The sequence below is a fragment of the Malus sylvestris genome, chromosome 17, assembly GCF_916048215.2.
Source record: "Malus sylvestris chromosome 17, drMalSylv7.2, whole genome shotgun sequence".
Classification (NCBI taxonomy): domain Eukaryota; kingdom Viridiplantae; phylum Streptophyta; class Magnoliopsida; order Rosales; family Rosaceae; genus Malus; species Malus sylvestris.
In genome coordinates, this window is record NC_062276.1 from 33,842,183 (window position 1) to 33,859,127 (window position 16,945).

At 39.0% G+C, this 16,945-nt stretch overlaps 2 protein-coding genes and 1 long non-coding RNA gene across 16 annotated transcripts; 2 read left to right on the forward strand and 1 right to left on the reverse strand.

Annotated features, from left to right (window-relative positions):
- The first annotated feature begins 8,744 nt into the window (after window positions 1-8,744).
- Window positions 8,745-9,961, forward strand: LOC126611995 (putative F-box/LRR-repeat protein At5g41840). The gene is made up of 2 exons (XM_050280281.1): window positions 8,745-9,521; window positions 9,947-9,961. The coding sequence occupies exons 1-2, from the start codon at window positions 8,745-8,747 to the stop codon at window positions 9,959-9,961; spliced, it is 792 nt and encodes a 263-aa protein (XP_050136238.1).
- Window positions 9,962-10,278: 317 nt separating this feature from the next.
- On the reverse strand, window positions 10,279-11,705 carry LOC126611636 (uncharacterized). 2 transcript variants are annotated; one of them, XR_007618916.1, is made up of 2 exons: window positions 11,298-11,705; window positions 10,279-10,560 (listed from the first exon to the last, which is right to left on the reverse strand). It is a non-coding gene; the product is annotated as an uncharacterized LOC126611636 (long non-coding RNA). The 2 variants fall into 2 exon arrangements; XR_007618915.1 differs by having other exon boundaries at window positions 10,279-10,618.
- A 443-nt stretch (window positions 11,706-12,148) lies between these two features.
- On the forward strand, window positions 12,149-16,566 carry LOC126609762 (uncharacterized). 13 transcript variants are annotated; one of them, XM_050277680.1, is made up of 10 exons: window positions 12,149-12,323; window positions 12,552-12,698; window positions 12,775-12,857; window positions 12,943-14,515; window positions 14,602-14,859; window positions 15,045-15,161; window positions 15,261-15,359; window positions 15,875-15,973; window positions 16,073-16,189; window positions 16,289-16,368. In XM_050277680.1, the coding sequence occupies exons 3-9, from the start codon at window positions 12,829-12,831 to the stop codon at window positions 16,139-16,141; spliced, it is 2,244 nt and encodes a 747-aa protein (XP_050133637.1). In that variant the 5' UTR covers window positions 12,149-12,323; window positions 12,552-12,698; window positions 12,775-12,828; the 3' UTR covers window positions 16,142-16,189; window positions 16,289-16,368. The 13 variants fall into 13 exon arrangements, with proteins under 13 accessions (XP_050133637.1, XP_050133640.1, XP_050133639.1 ...); XM_050277683.1 differs by lacking the exons at window positions 15,875-15,973; window positions 16,073-16,189 and adding exons at window positions 15,460-15,558; window positions 15,658-15,774 and having other exon boundaries at window positions 16,289-16,306; XM_050277682.1 differs by lacking the exons at window positions 15,875-15,973; window positions 16,289-16,368 and adding exons at window positions 15,460-15,558; window positions 15,658-15,774 and having other exon boundaries at window positions 16,073-16,159.
- Window positions 16,567-16,945: the final 379 nt, after the last annotated feature.

Here is a 16,945-nt window from a genome sequence, read left to right on the forward strand (position 1 = left end):
TGGTAGTCTTGCAATCTTTGCATCGCCTAGCTGTGTCAGAGGCAAAACTGCATTTGTCTTGAGTAACTTCACATTATCATTGTGCCACTGTGTGTCAGCTTTGCTTGTTTCGGTTTCAAACGGGGATTGACCATTCTTTCTTCTTGACATCGCGATGTATCGGAATAAGGGTGTGTTCGATCCTTCTGATGGCGTCCTACTCTTTTCGGTTGTTGCAGGTTCAGCAGGCTCATCATTATTTTTGCTTAAAGATGGCACAGCTTGCCCTTTTTGCTTCTTGGGTATGGCTTGCCATTCCTGCCTTTTAGGTGCTGCTTTGCCTGTGGATTTGATGTTTTCTGGAAGAGCTTCGAGCAATGTGTCTTCATCCATGTAGAACTTAGCATCCGCGAAGTGTGATTCAGCTTCTGTGAATGGCTTGGTGTCACCTTGGATCACCTTTACTCATTCCTGGTAGAATTTTAAGCATTGGTGGAGGGTGGATGGCACTACTCCATTCCCGTGGATCCAAGGTCTTCCTAGGAGCAAGCTGTAGAAAGTTCTTGCATCAATCACGTGGAATATCGTGCTTGATTTGAGTTCACCAATAGTCATCTCCACTCGGATCATGCCCATCGTTCTTTGTCTTCCTTGGTTAAAACCCTGGATTAGTAAACGGCTTAGGGATAGTTCATCCATCTTGATGCCAATTGTGGTCATTGTTGATTTTGGCATGATGTTTATGGCCGATCCACCGTCCACAAACATGCAGCTGACTTTATGCTCCCTTACGTACCCAGAGAAGAATAGAGGACGGTTGTGAGACTTGGATCCTAGCAGCAAGTCTTCGTCGATAAAGTGGATTGCGTCCTCGATGGCACAGCATGTGGCACATTCATGTGGCCGAAGCTTCAAGCCTTCGTTCTTGCTTTCTTACACTTCGTGATCGTCAAGACTTGCCAAGGCCGCTGCCAGTGCTCTTCGCATCTTCTTTGGCAATCGTAGCGCGTCCTCGATGCTAAAGTGTGTTGGCAAACCTTCTTCGAGTGTGAGAGTTTTGTCTCCCTCAGTGGTGATAGCTTTGCCTTTTGAAGGTTCTTCCATTTCTACTTCGACCATGTGGCATGCAGCAATAATGCACTGTTGGAAGAAGTCATTTGGGAAGTACTCGTGCAAGGAGACAGGAATGCATGGCTCTTGCTCTATAGGTTCCCCAGCATACGTTGGCTTAGCAGCTTTTACGTTTCTTTTGGGCTTCCTACTGTTGCGACGATGATGCTTTCTCACTTGTTCCACCTTTGGTCTTGTGACTTGTGGTTTTGGTTTCCTTGTTTTTTTGTAGGTCACCAATGTCCATCCTTCTTCATCATCAGTATGTGCATCTTGTTCGTTTGCCCCCGGTGATGGTTGCGCAGAAGGTATCGTGCAACTTGAGCATTGATAAGAATGGTCAGGTGTCGCTTGGAGAGGCACGAGATTGAAGGATCCAAATGCAATTGTAGTAGTATGTGTTGCGGCCGTGTCTTCGAGGTCGAGCTCAATTTTCCCTTGTTGCGCTAGCTTCATAATGAGTTCTTTGAAGACGAAGCACTTGCCAACAGGATGGATCACGATACGATGGAACTTGCAGTACCTAGGATAGTTCACTCGATTGATTTCTTCAGGGCTCTTGCATTTTGGTAACTCAATCACCGTCTTTTCCAGCAAGTCGTCTAACATTGCATCCATGTCTGAGTCAGGAAAAGGGTACGCCTTCTACTCCAATTCCCTCAAGGTGCTTTTGTACCTGTCTTGGGTGCGAGGAGGCTCACCTTTCTTTATCTCCTTTGCTTTGGTTTTGGAGGAGATCTTGATAGACGCGGAGGAGGTCTTGATGCAGTGTTGACAGTAAAAGCTTCCTTGGCGGGCTTCTTCCTGGTTTTATCTACATTTGGGGCAAACACCTTGTCTTTTTTGAAGTTGGTGATCGGCTCTTTCTTTTCATAGTGAGCAATGCTCAGCTCCATGTCATAGGCACGGGTGGCTAACTCTTCAAAGGTTTGTGGTTTGATGCCTTGAAGGATATAGTGTAACCCCCATTGCATGCCTTGGACCCTTATGTTTTATATATTTTTCATAATTATATTATTATTATTTTAATAATTTTTGGGTGAGATATTTTATTATTTAATAATATTTCTGATCCGTGGGGCCCACACCCACACAAATTGTTGTGGATCGCGAGGCGGCGAGGTGGTCGTTGGTTCCCGGTGCCGGTGTTGTAGAGAAAAGGAAGTTGAGAGAGAGTTCTACGGGAGGGATAAGAGGGGAAAAGAGAGAGTACGAATGAGAGCCAAGAGAGGAGAGCTCGGGAGAGTCCCGAGGGGAAAATAGAGACACGTGGCAGGGTTAGAAAGGAGATTTTGTGTGGGTGTGGGCCCCACGGACTAGAAATATTATTAAATAATAAAATATCTCACCCAAAAATTATTAAAATAATAATAATAAGATATTATATTCACACACCCCAAATTACTTCTTCCACACCCTTTTAATTTTTTAATATTTTCTACACACTACTAACACTTGATAGAAAAATATTAAAAAAATTAAAAAAGGGTGGAATAAGTAATTTGGGATGTGTGAATATAATCTCCCTTATGAAAAATATACAAAAACAAAAAATATAAATTTTTACAAAAGTATTTTTCGGATTTGTAGTTTTGTAAAATCTCCATTGTAACTCTGATTTCGATTCCACTTGCTTCTACGTGTTCGTGTCATCGAGTACTACAAGAATACGGTAAAATAGTAGCTCGTACTGTTGAAGTGTAATCTTGTCTTGGCCCAAGACAATTGATCCAACCCATACACAAAGAAAGATCCATGCACATGTTAGAGAATTCTAGCAAAGTTCAAGTTGGTGGAAGAGTCTAGAAGAATGATGAGGATTCCACCAACGTGCAAGATTAATGTAGATAATTCTAGCTTATGAAGGTAGTGGAATTATCTAGATATCTCTAGCATGATGCTTCCATGCTTCTCCAAGGTTCCATCCATGCCTATAAAAGGAGAAGGCATCCACACCATTTGAAACAACCAAGAGAGCAAGTAGTGAGAAGTGAGAAGAAGCAACAAAGCTTCTAGGAGTGTTTAAGTGTTTCCTCTTGTACTAATTTATGAGTGAATAAAAATTTTGTGTAAAAACTTTTAGTGTTCTTTCTTTCTCTTGCCTATCAATTCTGTTATGTTACATACTCATTTGTGAGATAAATAACTCCAAAGTAGTGAAGTCTTTTTAAGCCCCAACAAAGTGGTATCAGAGCTATGGCTAGCAACGCTATGGCAGCCTTCCAAGTTCCAGTGCTCGACAACAACAACTTCGATAATTGGAGTATCAAAATGAAGGCCTTTTTGGGAGCACACGATGTATGGGAAGTCATGGAGAAAGGCTACACTGAGCCAGAAGATGAAGCTACTATGTCCCAACCCCAGAAGGAGAGTTTGAAAGAGTCAAGAAAGAGAGACAAGAAGGCTCTCTACCTCATCTACCAAGCATTAGATGACAATGGCTTTGAGAAGGTCTCGAGTGCAACCTCCGCCAAGCAAGCATGGGAGAAACTTCAAACCTCTTACAAAGGAGCCGAACAAGTGAAAAAGGTTCGTCTTTAAGTATTAAGAGGTGAGTTCGAATTTCTACAAATGAAAGGGTTTGAATCAATCTCTAATTATTTCTCAAGAGTCTTAGTCGTTTCCAATCAATTAAAAAGAAACGGAGAAAAGTTAAAAGATGTTAGAATTATGGAGAAGATACTACGCTCGTTGGACCCTAAGTTCGAGCACATTGTCGTGACAATTGAAGAAACTAAAAACTTGGAAGAAATTAGTATAGAGCAATTAATGGGTTCACTACAAGCATATGAAGAGAAACATAAGAAGAGGCAAAGGAATGATGAGCAGCTCCTCAAGACGCATGTTGAGCCAAAGAAGAAAGAAGAAAGCTTCGATAATGAGAGAAGCCAATACAAAAGAAGTCATGGTCGAGGACTTGGACATGGACATGGACATGGACGTAGACGTGGTTGGAACTTCAACAACCATAGTAACTACGAAAGAGGAGAAAGCTCAACAAAAGGTCGTGGAAGAGGACGCTCTAACTTGAGGTATGAAAAATCTCAAGTTCAATGCTACAACTATCAATAGTTTAGGCATTATGCTTGGGAATGTAGAGCTTCAAGCAACAGGCTTGATGAGAAGGTCAATTATGTGAAAGAAGAGAAAGAAGATAATGGCGTTGTGCTACTAGCATGCAAGAACAATGATGGAGACCAAGACTATACATGGTACCTTGACACCGGCGCCAGAAACCACATGTGCTGAAGAAAAAGCATGTTCGTAGAGCTCAATGAATCGGTGAGTGGCAACGTTTCTTTTGGAGACGAATCCAAAATACCCGTAAAAGGAAAAGGTAACATCCTTATTCCCCTAAAAATGGCGATCACCAAGTAATTTCAAATGTCTACTACGTGCCCAATATGAAAAGCAACATTTTAAGTTTGGGTCAACTCTTAGAAAAAGATTATGATATTCACATGAAAAATTATAGCATTTTTCTTAGAGATGACAAAGGAAGATTAATTGTCAAGGTGAAAATGTTAAAGAATAGGATGTTTCCCATGAACATTCAAAGCGATGTTGTAAAATGTCTCAAGATATGTTACAAAGACATATCCTGGCTTTGGCATTTTCGTTTTGGGCATCTTAATTTTCGGTGACTGGAGTTATTGTCCAAGAAGGAGATGGTGAGAGGCTTACCATGCATCAGCCACCCTGATCAAGTTTGCGAAAGATGTTTACTTGGGAAACAGTTCAGGAAAAGCTTTCCAAAGGAGTCGACCACAAGAGCCCAGAAGCCATTCGAGCTCATTCACACCGATGTGTGCGGTCCAATAAAACCAAGCTCTTTGGGTAAAAATAATTATTTCCTTCTCTTCATTGATGTTTTTTCAAGGAAAACCTGGGTTTATTTCTTGAAGCAGAAATCAGAAGTCTTTGGAGCATTCAAGAAGTTCAAAGCCACTGTAGAAAATGAGAGTGGTAGCAAGATCAAAGCCATGAGATCTGATCGAGGAGGAGAATTCACTTTGAAGGAATTTCAAGATTTTTATGAAGCCAATGGAATTCGTCGACCTTTGACAGTTTCAAGATCCCCTCAACAAAATGGTGCGGCGGAAAGAAAAAAATCAAACTATCCTCGACATGGCTCGAAGCATGCTCAAAAGCAAGAGATTGCCTAAGAAGTTATGGGCAGAAGCTGTAGCATGTGCTGTCTACCTATCCAATAGGTCACCAACAAGAAGTGTGTGGGAAAAGACTCCGCAAAAAGCATGGAGTGGAAGAAAGCCGGGTATCTCTTATCTAAGAGTTTTTGGAAGCATAACCCATGTACATGTACCAAACGAGAGGAAAACCATACTCGACGATAAAAGTGAAAAGTTCATCTTTATCGGCAAGGACTCAAATTCAAAATGCTATAAGCTGTATAATCCAAACAATGGGAAGACGATGATCAGTCGAGACGTGACGTTCGATGAAGAAGGAGAATGGGATTTTGGCTCTCATGCAGGTGATCTTCACTTCTTTCCTCAGTTTGAGGAAAAGAATGAACAAGGGATGATGGAGCAAGCAAGAGAGGTTCAACAAGAATCCACCACTCCACCTGATTCACCAACATCAACCAATCATGGCAATTCACCAGCATCAGCATCATCAAGTGGGAGTCTAAATGAAAGAGAAGTACCACGCACGAGAAGTCTACGAGATCTCTATGAGGTAGCTGAAAGACTTGATAATCCTACACTTTTCTGTATCTTTGCTGATTGTGAACCAGTTGACTTCCAAGAAGCAATGCAAGATACTAAGTGGAGGAAAGCAATGGATGAAGAAATTGAACCAATCTAGAAGAATGATACATGGGAACTCGCTATTCTTCCGAAAGGACACAAACCCATCAGAGTCAAGTGGGTGTATAAGATAAAGAAAAATACCAACGGAGAGGTCAAAATATACAAGGCAAGATTAGTGGCGAATGGCTATAGTCAAAGAGCCGGAATCGACTATGATGAGGTATTTGCACCCGTTGCTCGGTTGGAAACTATACGATTACTAATTTCTTTGGCAGCTCAAAACAAATGGAAGATTCAACAAATGGATATGCAGTCCGCTTTCCTAAATGGAGTCCTTGAAGAAGAAGTCTACATTCAGCAACCGTCAGGCTATGAAATCAAAGGGCATGAAGAGAAAGTTTTGAAGCTGAAGAAAGCCCTCTATGGGTTAAAACAAGCGCCACGAGCATGGAATAGTCGCATCGACAAGTACTTCCAAGAAAACAACTTCATCAAGTGCCCTCATGAACATACTCTCTACGTCAAAGTCAAGGATGAAGATATTTTGATTGTGTGCTTATATGTGGATGATCTAATCTTCACCGGAAGTAATCCAAGCATGTATGAAGAGTTCAAGAGAGTGATGACCAAAGAATTCGAGATGACCGACATCGGGATGATGGCATACTACCTAGGCATTGAAGTCAAGCAGAACGAAGAAGGCATTTTCATCTCCCAAGAAAGCTACACAAAGGAGATACTGAAAAAGTTCAAAATGGATGACTGCAAGCCCATAAGCACGCCAGTGGAGTGTGGAGTCAAACTAACCAAGCATGACAAAGAAGAAAACGTAGATCCAACATTTTTCAAAAGTCTAGTTGGAAGCTTGCGCTACTTGACTTGCACAAGACCAGATATTCTCTATGCCATCGGATTAATGAGTCGCTACATGGAGAATCCCACAACTACACACTTGAAGACTGCCAAAAGAATTCTTCGATACCTTAAAGGTACTGTTAACTTTAGCTTGTTATATTCAAGTTCTGATAACTAAAAACTTGTTGGATGTAGCGACAGTGATTGGGCAGGAGATTCGGACGATAGAAAAAGCACTAATGGATTTATGTTCTTCATGGGAGACACTGCATTCACATGGATGTCGAAGAAGCAACCGATTGTCACTCTCTCTACCTGCGAAGCTAAATACGTAGCTGCTACCTCATGTGTCTGTCATGCAACTGGCTGAGAAACTTGCTGAAAGAATTAAGCATGCCACAAGAAGAGCCAACAGAGATCTATGTCGACAACAAGTCTGCAATAGCTCTAGCAAAGAATCCAGTATTCCATGATAGGAGCAAACACATAGATACCCGCTATCATTACATAAGAGAGTGTATTGCAAGAAAGGATGTGCAAGTGGAATACGTGAAGTCTCAAGACCAAGTCGCAGACATCTTCACCAAGCCACTCAAACAAGAAGACTTTGTTAGATTGAGGAAATCAATCGGCGTTACAAGACAAGATTAAGGGGGGATGTTGAAATGTAATCTTGTCTTGGCCGAAGACAATTGATCCGGCCCATACACAAAGAAAGATCCATGCACATGCCATAGAATTCTAGCAAAGTTCAAGTTGGTGGAAGAGTCTAGAAGAATGGTGAGGATTCCACCAACATACAAGATTAATGTAGATAATTCTAGCTTAGGAAGGTAGTGGAATTATCTAGATATCTCTAGCATGATGCTTCCATGCTTCTCCAAGGTTCCATCCATGCCTATAAAAGGAGAAGGCATCCACACCATTTGAAACAACCAAGAGAGCAAGTAGTGAGAAGTGAGAAGAAGCAACAAAGCTTCTAAGAGTGTTTGAGTGTTTCCTCTTGTACTAGTTTGTGAGTGCATAAAAATTTTGTGTAAAAACTAAGTGTTCTTTCTCTCTCTTGCCTATCAATTCCGCTGCGTTACATACTCATTTGTGAGATAAACAACTCCAAAGTAGTGAAGTCTTTTTAAGCCCCAACACATACGCGTCACGAAAAGACGGCCAACGAAAGTCAACAATCTCACCTTTAGGGCATTTTCGTCAATTCACTTTTAAAATTTATAAAATCGTAAAATTAGTGATGGGTTGTTACATTTCTCGCCTCCATCTGGCACACACCCATTCCTTTCTCCAACCTTTCTACCGATTGTAGCCCAAATCTTTCCTAGCCTGTCTTTCCTACATATATCACACGCCCATCCACATTATTTATTTATTATTTTAAATTATGTTTTATTTTTTTTCAATATTTCAGTAATTAATTAAATAGAGGTTTAAAAGTCTTGTTTTAAAATGATAATTATGTCATTAACATTTTTATTAAATGGTGGGTTGAGAAATAAGACACTAGGATGAGAATATCATTACTCGAGTTTCAATGTGTTTTCAGTTTTAGTGCAGATTAGATTTGTTGTGCTAGAGATGGATGGGAAGTGTGTGCGTATAAGAGGAATAAGGAATGATAAATGATTAACAGAAGCGGCGTGACAAAGGGTTTAGGGTTGAGGGTTTGATATAATAGAATATATTGGCTAGTTTCAAATACTGCCAAAATTCTTAATATATAGAATATCTTAACAGAACTATAGTATATATTGAAGCCGCAATTGCACCCCATTCCAAAATTAATTAGCTAGTTTCATATTGTAAGGAAACCTTAATATTACGAAATTATGATAAAAAAGAATGCCGATTTTGCCAAATTGTATACGACAATGGTTTCCTAACCAGTATGATTTCGTACTAGTTGCGGTTTGGTATCCTTCAAGGATATTAATCAACATTTATAAATAGGCTTAGTCTTCCATCCACAAACCCCCGACCCAAATACAAAAGAACATCAAACGTAGCCGAAACGTCATGGCATGCCTTCACTTACCTGACCTCGTTACGCACAATATCATCCAAATTCTTCCCACCAAAGCTGCCGTCCGTATGAGTTTTCTTTCCAAGCAATGGGAAGGTGTGTGGTGTTCGAGCTCCGTCTTGGATTTCGACGAGGGTGACTATGAGGAAAGCATTGATTGTCGAGACAACCAAGGTGATAAGCATAGGAAGTTCATCAACATCTTGCTAAGATATTTGAGATCTTGTGGGAATGATAAGCAAAAGAAGCTGAAGTTACTTAAACTGAGGCTTCATATGAAGGGCTACTTGTTTAGAGAGGACCCTAGCATCGTTGATAAGTTATTAACTTGTTCGTTAGACAGAAACGTCAAAGAGTTAGATATAAGCCTCCGACTTGATAGATTATTTCAGAGGGATTGGCATGAGAATGAAAACTACTACTGCTTATCTAGAACCACCTTTCTTGATGCAACATCTATAACTACTCTCAATTTGGCGTATGTGAGGATAAAGGACATACGCAGTGCCAACAGTGGACGTCCTATAGATCATATAAGCCGGCTTCTTCCCTCCTTGAAAACAATGTCCCTCAACAATGTTCGCTTTGACAGGCACGCCCTCCGTTCCTTAATTTGGGAGTGCCCTTGTATTGAATACTTGTCATTAACTTCATCTTCTTTCGAAGATGATCAAGAAGACGCACTCTCAATGTTTTATATTTCAAGTTACAGTCTCAAGTTCTTGGAAGTCAAGTACTGCAAGGCTCAAGATATTCAAGTTGACCACACGGTAGATCTCATCTTGAATCTTTTACGTTTGTTTCATCAAAGTTTCTTCCCGTTGAGAGGATATTGTTGACCAATTCCCATAACTTGAAACATATCAATATTCATGCTCATCACCTGAAAAACTTACGCTTAATTGAATCTCATCGTTGTTTGGAGGCCACCATCAATACTCCTAATCTGAATTCTTTATATTTCATTGGTTACTTAACGGCCAAGATTTCCTTGAAAGCTCCAAATTTACGGGAGGCCACCATCTTACTGTTGGACTTCTGGGACATACAATTTCCTATCAAGAAATTGGTGCCGTTGCCGGGGATTGTTTCAAATAATTTGTGTTTTCATATTCTTGGTTAATTATTTTTGTATATATATTTTTTTATTTAGTTGTTGATTTTATTTTATTTTATTTTATTTTTTGTTTCGCAGGTTATAGTTTGTTGATCTTGAGAGCAATTCCATGATGAAGTCTCCAGCAGGAGAGTTGCCCTTATGGGTTTCTTTAGCAGAAAAGGGTTTTTATGGATTTAAACCTACAATTTGTGCCCTTTGCTGTTTGAAGACCCATGATATTTTGCAGTGCCCCGAAAGGGAATGTTTTCCTGAGTTTGTCGAAAAGCATATCAATATGAGAAACAACTCAAAAAGGCATTGGAACAATCCATATTCAGAGTTCTACACTCCAGGTTTGAAAAAACTTCTTTATTTTATATGGGGATGTAATCAGCAGTGTTTTGAGCAACCTGATGTGCCACAAGAGCTTTCGGTGGAAAGCAAAATCTCTTTATTGTTGGAATCATCTGAATTGTACATTGAAAGAACCAATCAAGGATTTCAAATCCAAGCCTATGATGAACCAGAGGAGATTGTCGCAGGAACTGGGGAGAAATTTTCTAGCCATTCACGTCCAGGGGAGGAAGCAGCACATGCTGATCCTATAATCCAACCAGAACAAATTGCTACCCAAGTTTATGTGCCACAAGAATTTTTCCCACAAAGTCTACAAGCATGCACGAAAGCTGATGCTTTGGAGGGCAGCACACCTGCACAGCCCACCAAACCTGAGGAACTTCACGATGAGTCGTACAAGAAGGCTGAGATCTATAAGGGAAAGAATAAAGTGCTTAATGGCAGCCCAATCCTTCGTCAAAAAATTCAGCCAATTCAAAGGTTATGGGTATTAAATACAAGGTTTAAGTCAGTTCAGCAAATACACAAGCTTCTATGGGAATGGCCCTATTTGATTACAAAAAGTCATTCACACAAAAGGGAGGACATCAAGAACTCAACTACTGAATTTAAATGCACAGTTCAAGTCACTCATTACCTACTATTGCCCTATGATGCTACTAAGAGGTGGTTGACTCTAAAAGAACAAGTGACGTGACCATCAATTCCTTCATCTATGTCTAGCTATAGACATTAACTAAAGAGCTAATTGGGAGGCAACCCAATTTTTCTAACTCTTTTATTTTTATTTTTATTTTTATTCGTTTATCTTGCTTTTATTTCAATTACAAAAATCATAAAAAATAATATAAAAAAATCAGAAAATTGAAAGAGAAAAAAATGAAATTTTAATTCTTATTATTTTGTACTTATCTAATTGGGTTTCTGATTTGTGATTGCAGGTTGCATTCAGATTTGAGTCCGCCATACAATCCACTGAGTTGCTAGCACTCATCTCATCCATTTATTCATTCAGCACACTCATCATCCATTCATCAACATTTATCAAAGTGCAGAAACAGAAACAGTGTTGAAGTTCTGAAGTGCTTACAGTGGGGTTGCTGCAAAGGCCTCTATACTGCTCGGGACTCCTTTCACTCAATCACTCCCTCACATTATATTAACAGTTTTATTACATGCAAGTTTCGGGGTAGACCTAGCAGCACAGAGGTAGGCCGATCATACAAGTGCTTTGCTTAGGCATTCATCAAATGGACGACATGCAAACACAAAAGAAAAATCGCATCAGTGAGACGCATGCATGTTCACAGACAACATCCACAGATCCGTTTGATTTTCAGAGACATCACACCATGAAGAATTTTCATGCAGTACAGGGACTTGGTTTACCTTCGATTTTGTAGACCTGAGTTCTTGCAGCCAACTTTGCTGTTTATACAGCAGTTCCTCGTGTGTGGCACTGCTCCTTACCGTTCCTATTTGGCCTTACTCGGATCCAACACTCACTAGTACATAACAGCATATTTACCACATCAATTCCATCACGGGCATCAACAGCTCGTGGTAGAAACTATTCAATTACCACGGTTACATGTAGATCGTGGTAGATAACATTAATTCACCACGGTCAAATTCTGGCCCGTTGTTAAAAGTAAATAATTTACAACGGTTTTTAATCCCGTGATGAAATATCAAAACCACCACGCGATATACTCGTTATGGTTACTTCAAACAACCACACAGCCTTTTGAAAATTCACCACGGCATCGGCCTGTGGTGGATTTTGTTTTTTTTTTTTTTTAATATTTTGGAGGATAGTATTCCTATACTAAAACCCAAACCAGCTTGCACTGTTTACGGAGAATGCGCGGACGAAAATGCCCTCCGTTTGGTTTTCCATATCAGGCGCTTTTTCTCTTTGTTGCACAGTAACAACCGAATTCTCAGCTGCTCTGCAACGGGTTGGCGATTTCGATCATGCGTCCTACACTCCGCATCGATCTCTTCCATCGCTGCTTCGTGATCCTTCCGATCCCTGCTTCCTTATCTTTTCGATCTCTGCTTTACGATCTTCTCGCCCCCTCATCCTGTACCCAATTTCTTTAGCCTTCAAGAGGTAATTAAATCTCACTTCTTCTCAACTACCCAGAAGCCAAATATTTGATTTTTCGCTGTGGTTTGTTACTCTATCGAATTTAGTTGTTGATATTTCGTATTTTTTTATGGTCCATTTGTGTTCTATTGGGGTTGTATTTTGCTAGAATTTCATAAAATTTGATTTGGTGCATAACTGATTGGCTTAAAATTGTTGTGAGATTGAATATTTCTTGAATTTGATCATTAGATTTCCCTTTTTTATTTTGGAAATTGACGTGCTTTTCCCATTCATCGCCAAAACAAACCCGTGCTTCCTCCCTCTTCGTCTTCTCCTCTCGCAATCTGCGCCCTTAGTTCTCAATTGGATTCACAATAAACACCCAGAAATTTAGAGGTACGAAATTTCAAATTTTTTTTTTGTGTTTTTTATTTATTTTCAGTGTTAATTTCTGATTAAATTATTATTTTAGGATTACTTTTGAGAAGCATTGTTGGAAACGATCATTGTCAACTATCTGATTGCAATGGACAAAGATTGGCTAACATTTTCGAGGTGTATTATCTGCCTCAATGAATTTCATTTTTGACATTGATAACTAGGGTCTGTTTAAAGTGATTAAGATTTATTTATAATACAGACCATCAACAGAATACAGAGAGGGTGCACAAAAGTTTGTACAAGTAGCTAAAGAATATGGAGGAAATCGAGATAAGATCATTTGCCCGTGTATAATATGTCAAAACCAATGTTTTCAACTACCTGCGATTGTGTATGAACACTTGGTTATAAATGGAATAGATCCTTCATATACTACTTGGGTGTTCCATTGTGAACAAGAACCTATTCTTCAACAACATGACTATGCCAACGTGACAGAAACATATCAGATGTATAGGGATGTCTTGGCTGAAGATGATGGAACTGGAAAAGCAAACTTGCTAATTGGAGATGAGAATTTCAAACAAAAGGTTGAAGAAGCTGAAGCTCCTTTATATGAAGGTTGTACGAAATACACAAAGTTGTCAGCAACTGTAGTTTTATACAAGATTAAAGCTTCAAATGGTGCAACCGACAAGCTTTTTGACGAGCTCCTCCAAGCCTTAAAGGACATGTTTCCGGAAGGTAATACACTTCCGAATTCAATGAATTCGACAAAGAAGTTACTTAAGGTGTTTGATTTAGGGTTCGAGAAAATAGATGCATGTGTAAATGATTGCTGCTTATTTTGGAAAGACTTTGAACAACTTGAGACGTGTCCAAAGTGTGGTTCTTCACGTTGGCAGGTTGGTAAACGTAATAATCACATTTACAAAGGAGTTTCTGCAAAGGTGTTGCGCTACTTTCCTATTATACCAAGATTTAAGCGAATGTTTAAGGATGATGACATGGCCAAAGACTTAACATGGCATCATACCAACAAAAGTCAGGATGGTAAGATGCGACATCCAGTTGATTCGCCAGCATGGGAGTCTATTGACACTAGATATCCTGATTTTGCCTCAGATCCACGAAACTTGAGACTTGGTTTAGCTACAGATGGATTTAACCCATTCCGCCAGCTAACCTCTAGATATAGTTGTTGGCCAGTTATATTAGTTACATACAATCTTCCTCCATGGTTAGCCATGTCGAAAGAGAATTTGATGTTGACGTTAATAATTCCTGGGAAGAAACAACCCGGAAATGATATTGATGTTTACTTGCAACCACTCATAGAAGATTTATGTGTGTTATGGAATGAAGGAGTGGGTGTATTTGATGCAACTACAAATTCTACTTTCAATTTGAGGGCTATTTTGATGTGGACAATCAGTGATTATCCCGCTTATGGTAACTTGGCTGGATGTTTTACAAAGGGCAGGTTTGCTTGTGTGGCATGTGGTGCTAACACGCGATCTTTGAGGTTGCCGTTTAGTAAGAAGCATGTATATACCGGCAATAGAAGATTTCTTCCACCTTCTCATGAGTTTCGCAAGAAGGGTAAATGGTTTGATGGGAATGATGATATTGGGCAAAAACCAAGGGTATTGACAGGTGAAGAAGTTTTATATGCTTCCGAAGCAGCTGGAAGGGATTGGGGAAAAAAGTCAACTACACAAAAAGGCACAAAAAGGAAGATGAGTGTAAAGAAAGGTGTACAGACAACAGGAAGTGATCCTATTAACATATGGAAAAAGAAATCAATTTTCTTTGATTTGCCGTATTGGAAGGTTTGACAATTACACTTAACATTTAACTATAAAGAAAAGTACGATTTTTTTCACAACTAATTTGCTTATTTTTGCTTGTTTTGCAGAAATTATGTTTGAGGCATAATTTGGACATCATGCGCATAGAGAAAAATGTTTGTGAAAGTATTGTTGGCACATTGCTACATATTAAAGGTAAATCAAAGGATGGACTTAATTGTCGTAAAGATTTAAAGGAATTGGGTATTCGGCATGATTTATGCATAACTGAAGAGAAAGGAAAAAAGACGAAACTACCTCCAGCACTTCACAACTTCTCTAAAGCAGAGAAACATATTTTCTGTAAGAGGTTGTTCGATATGAAGGTACCAGATTCTTATATAAATTGTGTAGCATATATGTGTTTTAAAAAATTAATAATTTAAAAGATAAAATTTCTTACTACTTACATAAAAACACGTACTGTATAATCCGTGTTCCCGTCACAACTCAAAATTTCTCCTTGGTATGGGTATATTATTTAATTTGTCTTCTTGTAATTTATATTTAGGCCGAAATCAAGACTCCATGCAAGACCAATGTGGGACAGCCCTCTCCGGTGACTCCAAGGCCATCAGAGCAGCTTGGCGGAACTGAGGGCTTGCCGAGCTTCCGTTCTCCCAAAAAGGTAATTTTTTATTTATTTATCGATTAAATTTATTTTAATTTATGTAATTATTGTTTTTGCAAATTGGGTATTTTGTGATATTTATTCTTATATATTTAGGCCGAAACCTATGTGGGACAGCACTCTCCGGTGACTCCAAGGCCATCAGAGCAGCTTGCCGGAACTGAGGGCTTGCCGAGCTTCCGTTCTCCCAAAAAGGTAATTTATTTATTTATTTATCGATTAAGTTTATTTTAATTTATGTAATTATTGTTTCTGCAAATTGGGTATTTTGTGATATTTATTCTTATATATTTAGGCCGAAACCTATGTGGGACAGCACTCTCCGATGACTCCAAGGCCATCAAAGCCGCTCGCCGGAACTGAGGGCTTGTCGAGCTTCCGTTATCCCAAAAAGGTAATTTTTTATTTATTTATCGATTAAATTTATTTTAATTTATGTAATTATTGTTTCTGCAAATGGGGTATTTTGTGATATTTATTCTTATATATTTAGGTCGAAATCAAGTCTCCGTACCCGACCTTGGTGGGACAGCCCTCTCCGGTGACTCCAAGGCCATGAGAGCAGCTTGCCGGAACTGAGGGCTTGCCGAGCTTCCGTTCTCCCAAAAAGGTAATTTATTTATTTATTTATCGATTAAGTTTATTTTAATTTATGTAATTATTGTTTCTGCAAATTGGGTATTTTGTGATATTTATTCTTATATATTTAGGCCGAAACCTATGTGGGACAGCACTCTCCGGTGACTCCAAGGCCGTCAGAGCAGCTCGCCGGAACTGAGGGCTTGCCGAGCTTCCGTTCTCCCAAAAAGGTAATTTTTTATTTATTTATCGATTAAATTTATTTTAATTTATGTAATTATTGTTTCTGCAAATGGGGTATTTTGTGATATTTATTCTTATATATTTAGGTCGAATTCAAGTCTCCGTACCCAACCTTTGTGGGACAGCCCTCTCCGGTTACTCCAAGGCCATCATAGCAGCTTGCCGGAACTGAGGGCTTGCCGAGCTTCCGTTCTCCCAAAAAGGTAATTTTTTATTTATTTATCGATTAAATTTATTTTAATTTATGTAATTATTGTTTCTGCAAATGGGGTATTTTGTGATATTTATTCTTATATAATTAGGTCGAATTCAAGTCTCCGTACCCAACCTTTGTGGGGCAGCCCTCTCCGGTGACTCCAAGGCCATCAAAGCAGCTTGCCGGAACTGAGGGCTTGCCGAGCTTCCATTCTCCCAAACAAGGAAGAAAATATCGGAAATATCGGTAGTCCGAAAACACGGAAATATCGATGGAAATATCGGGATAATATCGATATCGATAAAAATTATATGGAAACCACGGAAATTGTAAGAAAAACTTGGAAATTTTTAATGAAACTTTGCAGGATGTTTATTTAGTCAATTATCTATTAGTTTATCACAAAAAATTGGAAGGAAATGCATTGCATGATGGATTTAACTGATTTAAGTTGATTATATAGCGAGCTGGCAAACATTGTGAGTGTAGAAAATATGTAGTAATTAATGAAAGAAGTTTAAACACACCATAATCATTTATATATAATTAATTAGTACAATATTGGGAGGTTTTATTTAGGATATTAAAAAAAAAGAAAAAAGGGAAGTGAATAAAATGATGAAGAATAATGTGCCGAATTTGACACTTTAAATTTCTTACACATAAGCATGCGTCTAGGTGTTGAAGTTCCAAATTATAGTATATCAATTAACGATTGAAAATCAATACGTTGAATAAGACTAAATTTTAATTTGGATGCCGA

Excerpts from the sequence above, each read along its gene's own strand:
- LOC126611995 (XM_050280281.1), top strand. The coding sequence starts at position 8,745 with ATGGCATGCCTTCACTTACCTGACCTCGTTACGCACAATATCATCCAA.
- LOC126609762 (XM_050277678.1), top strand. The coding sequence starts at position 12,829 with ATGGACAAAGATTGGCTAACATTTTCGAG. Across the intron at positions 12,858-12,942 it reads GATTGGCTAACATTTTCGAG|ACCATCAACAGAATACAGAG; the intron begins GTGTATTATCTG and ends TTTATAATACAG. Across the intron at positions 14,860-15,044 it reads AGAGGTTGTTCGATATGAAG|GCCGAAATCAAGACTCCATG; the intron begins GTACCAGATTCT and ends ATTTATATTTAG.